General features: G+C 59.8%; 1 protein-coding gene across 1 annotated transcript; it reads left to right on the forward strand.

The window, feature by feature from the left end:
- Positions 1 to 628: 628 nt before the first annotated feature.
- On the forward strand, positions 629 to 1,702 carry MNX1 (motor neuron and pancreas homeobox 1; the record flags this gene model as incomplete). The annotated part of the gene is made up of 2 exons (XM_010157991.1): positions 629 to 789; positions 1,385 to 1,702. Coding segments are annotated over 2 exons (479 nt in total), but the record flags the coding sequence as incomplete, so codon positions are not given.
- Between the last annotated feature and the right edge of the window lie 2,948 nt (positions 1,703 to 4,650).

Below are 4,650 nucleotides of genomic sequence, written 5' to 3' on the forward strand. Positions count from 1 at the left end.
TGCCAAGCAGGGCATGTCTTGGGGGCCACGATGCTGCATCTTGCCCTCCAAGAAGAGGCAGTGGGGATGGGCCAAGGACGTTTCCCATTAATGCCCCCCCCGCCCCCCAGCGCTTTACTCAAAGCTGAAAACCTCTGGGGTTTGATTGCCCCTGCGGTGCTGGGAGAAGCAGTAAAAGCTGAACCCCGGGGGGACAATAAAGCCAGCGGAGAGGAGATAAGCAGGGATCAAACACAGCGCTGCAGCCACCCCGCACCGGACTCTCAAAGGTCCCTTTGTTCCCACTGCCTCCTGATTCAGCGCCGTACTGCCTTCAAGGGCTGCGGGCGAGATAGTGGGCTCACGGGCAGCCCTGCTGCCGCAGCCCTGGCAGATGGGCAGCCACCTGCACGGCCCGGCAATAAAAAAGGAGGTTTAATTTCAGTCACAGGACTGATCCCAGTTGCACATCGAGGCCTGATAACGTATCTCCCTAGTTCCTATCAGCTAGGCAATAAAGCTATTATTGGGGCGGGAGATGCTGGTAGGGATGGTCTCCTTCCTCCTCATCCCGGGCTCTTGGAGGGGATGACCCCCGCAGCCTGTGGCCCCGCTGTCCTCTGATCCCTGCTCGCTGTCTGTCCCACAGCCACCCCACAGTCTGCCTTGATGGGGAAGTGCCGTCGGCCCCGCACAGCCTTCACCAGCCAGCAGCTCCTGGAGCTGGAGAACCAGTTCAAGCTCAACAAGTACCTGTCCAGACCCAAGCGCTTTGAGGTGGCCACATCGCTAATGCTCACCGAGACACAGGTACCTTTGGCCCCGGGGGAGGTGGAGCACCAGGAGGCTGCCAGGGAGGTGGGGAACTGTGCTGCGGGGTGGGAAGTCAAGGTCATGGGCAATGCTGATGCCCCTAACCAGTCCCACACCTCATTGCCCCCATCAGCACCCCTTCCCAGGGCATATCCTGCAGAGACCTGCCTGGTGGGCTCCAGGCTCTTCTCTTGAGAAGGGCACCCCTGAATTACTGCTCCTATTTTTACTCAGCACCCCCAACTTAGATTTCAGAGCCTTCCCATCTCTTCCCACACTGTGGGAGGGGGCTTTTTGTGGGGTTAAAACTCCTCTTTTAATGTTCCTGTGCATGTCATTGGGCATCCTGGGGGATTGCTGGACCCCCTGTCCCCAACACCCTTCTGCAGTGGCGGGGCAGGGGGAAGAGATCAGCCCCCCAGGTACTCCTCTCCCCGTGAAATCCTCAGCCTCCTCGCAGACCCGCAGCACCACGGGATGCCCCACAACAAAGAGGCTTTGGGGCACCCTCCAGGCAGGGAAGGTGAGGGGGTGAGTGGGGACAGGATGAGGCAAGGGGGACACACTCTCCCTAGGGTCTCTCCCTCGGCAGGTGAAGATCTGGTTCCAGAACCGCCGCATGAAGTGGAAGCGGAGCCGCAAAGCCAAGGAGCAGGGGGCTCAGGTGGAGGCTGAGAAGCACCGAGGGCTCAGCAAAGCCTGCGAGAAGCTGCTGCCCAGTGAGCCCCAGGGACAAGCTGCCGAAAGCCCTGAGTTCATGGGGTGCAGCCCCGGCTCGGGCTTCCTGCACCGCAGCACTGCCGAGCTGGGCTATGGTCCGGACTCCTCCTGCTTGGGGGGTGAGGAGGAAGAAGAAGAGGAGGAGGATGAGATGGGTGCCATGGAGAGGAAGATCAGCTCTGTGTTGTGAAAGGCAGATGGAGCTGGCCTGGGAGAGAGGCTGGGCCATGGTTTTGGGGGTCTTTTTGGTGGCAGACACAGACTGTGCCCGGGTGGAGCAGTGGGGGCTGCAGGGCACCTGCTCCCCCCCTTTAACTTATGTGTGTTTGGGTCCTATTTAACTCGTAATTATTCCTCTGTGTGTATCTGGGCGAGTCGCCACATCCCTCCCTATAAAGCTGTTATCCGGATGCCTGTGCTCTTCCTTAGGGGATGGGAGGCTCTGCCCCCTGCCACCACCCTGCCCTGCTGGGGTCCCCGGGGAGCCAGTCGGTGACAGCAGACTCACACAGCTGGCAGCCCACTGACACAGCTGGAGGGGAGAGACCCCGGACCTTCCTTCGACTGTGCACTGCTCCTTCCCTGCAGATATGACAGTGCGTGGAGCAGCGCATCCCTGCGTGACCCCACCTGCCCTTCCCTTTGGTGGATTGAAGGGCTGGGAACGAGGATGCCCAGAATGTGTGCCAGCCTGCCCTACCTCCATCCTGCATCCCTGGTGGGGCCTGTGCTTTGCTAGGCAAAATTAAGCTGCCCTGCAAAGCAGAGCTGATGAACTGGCTAATGCAGCGGTGCTGTGTTCCACGTTGCAGTCAGCCTGGTTGCACTGGTGTCGCATTGCCTTGAAGTGCTGTGGAGATGGAGCCCTCCTGGGTTTAGGGTGGTGGTCAGGCTGTTTGTGAGGGCTCAATGCTGTGATGAGCACCCTTTTTCCCATGGCAATATCTAAACTCCACTCAGCCCCTTTCTGGCTCATTCCATGACCCTAGTGGGGCCCTACTCAACTTGGCTGGGCTCAAATCAACCCCTGGTAGCAGGAGAACAACAGACACCCTCTGCTACCGCCCTAGAAGCACTAAGGTTAAGCTCTAACCCCCCCAGGTAAGCAGGCTAACCTCGTCCTCGGGATGCTGGAGCATCCTGGCAGACCTTATAGACCTCCCACACCCTCTGCACATTTTCTGTGTCTCCCTTTGGGGTTGCTGCTATGGCCATGCAGGCAGAGGGACCAGGCCAGCAATGCCCAGCTTCTCCACTCCCCCTCAGCCTGGAGGGGTAGCCCTGATTCAGCACCCGAGTACACGTAGGGCTGCAGAAACAGGGCAAGCTGGGCTGGGATGTCCAGACCACAGGCAGCCCATGATGTCTTGCTGCTGCCCCATGTCTTTCTGTCCCCTCCTCTCTTCTCCTTGTCCCTGCTTGGGGGTGGCAGGGAGGGCTGCCTGCCGCCAGGACCTGCTGTGGGGGTTGCTAAGGATAGCAGCCCCCGGGAAGTCCCAGGTCAGCGAGGGGTGGGACAGGTAAGTGTTGGTGGGAGCCTGTCACACCTCGCAGGGCTGGGTAACACCTGGCAGCGGCTGGGTCTGCCGGGGGCCGAGGGGGCAGCACCCTGGGCAGGGGGACAGATGTGATGGTTTTGGGACAGAGGGATGAACAGGGGAAGCAGAGAGGCATGGGGATGGATGGATGGATGGATGGACGGACGGAGACGTTCCTGTGTGGGGTGACAGTGACCCGTAGTGGTTGCCGGCAGCTCAGCAGCTTCCCCAGAGTGTGGCATCCCCGATGCCCAGGTCCCCTGTCCCCAGGCAACCCATCCCAGGGTACGGCAGGGCCCGGCTGCAGGAGGTGTCCGGACCCTTGGCACTGCCCGGGGGGGAGCTCTGGCCTTGGGGAGGCTGCAGCCCTGGCTCCAAGGGTGGAGATGTGAGCCAGGGCACGGGCCAGGCACTGGGAGACTGTGATGGTTGATGTGACACAGAGCAGGAGAAGAATAAATGTGGGGAAGGGGGAAAAAAGACAGGGAGGAAAAGGAGGAGGGGAGGGGGCAGTTGGAAAGGATGGTACCCCATTCCCTGCCATTACCCTGCATGGACAGTGGGGCAGGAGGCACCCCATGCCCCAGGGGACCTGTGCCCCCCTATCAGCAGGCACACAGGACCAGGCACGGAGATGCTGGCAAATGCCAGCCCATGGCTGCAGGACCCTCAGAGCCAAAGACGTCTACCACCTGATGTACAACCTTGTCCTCCAGCAGTGGGGGAGCATGGAGATGGCGACAGGTTGGAACTGGGCACACCAGGATGGGGGTGAGATGGAGGGGACAGGGATGGCAGGGGCAGAGAGGAAAGGGGGAGGCAGAAAGCAAGAAAAAAAGAGTGCCAGGAAGGAGGAGGGGAGCTGAAGGGATGTCACAGACTTAAAACGTTCACCTTGATGGGCTGTGACAGGTTTAATTTCCAGAGTACAACCATTAAAGTGATGGATTGGAGGCGTTCATCTCGCGCCTGGCGCACATGGGCCCTCCTTGGCGGCAGGAGGGTTTGTTTTGTTGCTGTTATTTATGAGGTTGTTTCTGCAGAAGCCAGGCACTCATCCAGTGCTGGGGGGACAGAAGAGGGGACAGGATTGATACTGCGGGAGTTGGGGTGCTGATTTATGGCTGTTTAGCTGGATGACTCATGTTGTAAACATCAACAAATGCCATTAAAGCTGCATCTCCATGCTGCCTCTGCCCTGGCACCCTCCCCATGCTGCGGGACGTGGCCAGCCCTTCTCTCCATCACACTGCTGCCTGTGGACCTCGGCGGGGCTGACTGGCCCTCCTCACCAGGACACAAGGGTACCCCCTTCTGGAAGGACATCCAGGGCCCTGGGAAGATGCAGGAGTGACCCATGGTAGTACTGCCCCATGGGAATGATACCCAGGATGACTGATGGGCCTGTGCAGCCAGGGGTCCCCAGCCTGTGTCCCTCTGCCCTGTTGCCAGTCTTGGCCCCATGACTGCTTTTGGCAGTGGTCACAACTCGTCATTTCTGTCACCAATGCTCCAAGGAGCTTGGGGTGACCTGGCCCCGTTAAGGTACCATCCCATTCCTATGCCAGCCTTCTCCAGCCTGCTCCGCCCCATGCCCCCT

This window comes from Eurypyga helias, unplaced genomic scaffold (genome assembly GCF_000690775.1).
Source record: "Eurypyga helias isolate BGI_N326 unplaced genomic scaffold, ASM69077v1 scaffold19108, whole genome shotgun sequence".
NCBI classification, from domain to species: domain Eukaryota; kingdom Metazoa; phylum Chordata; class Aves; order Eurypygiformes; family Eurypygidae; genus Eurypyga; species Eurypyga helias.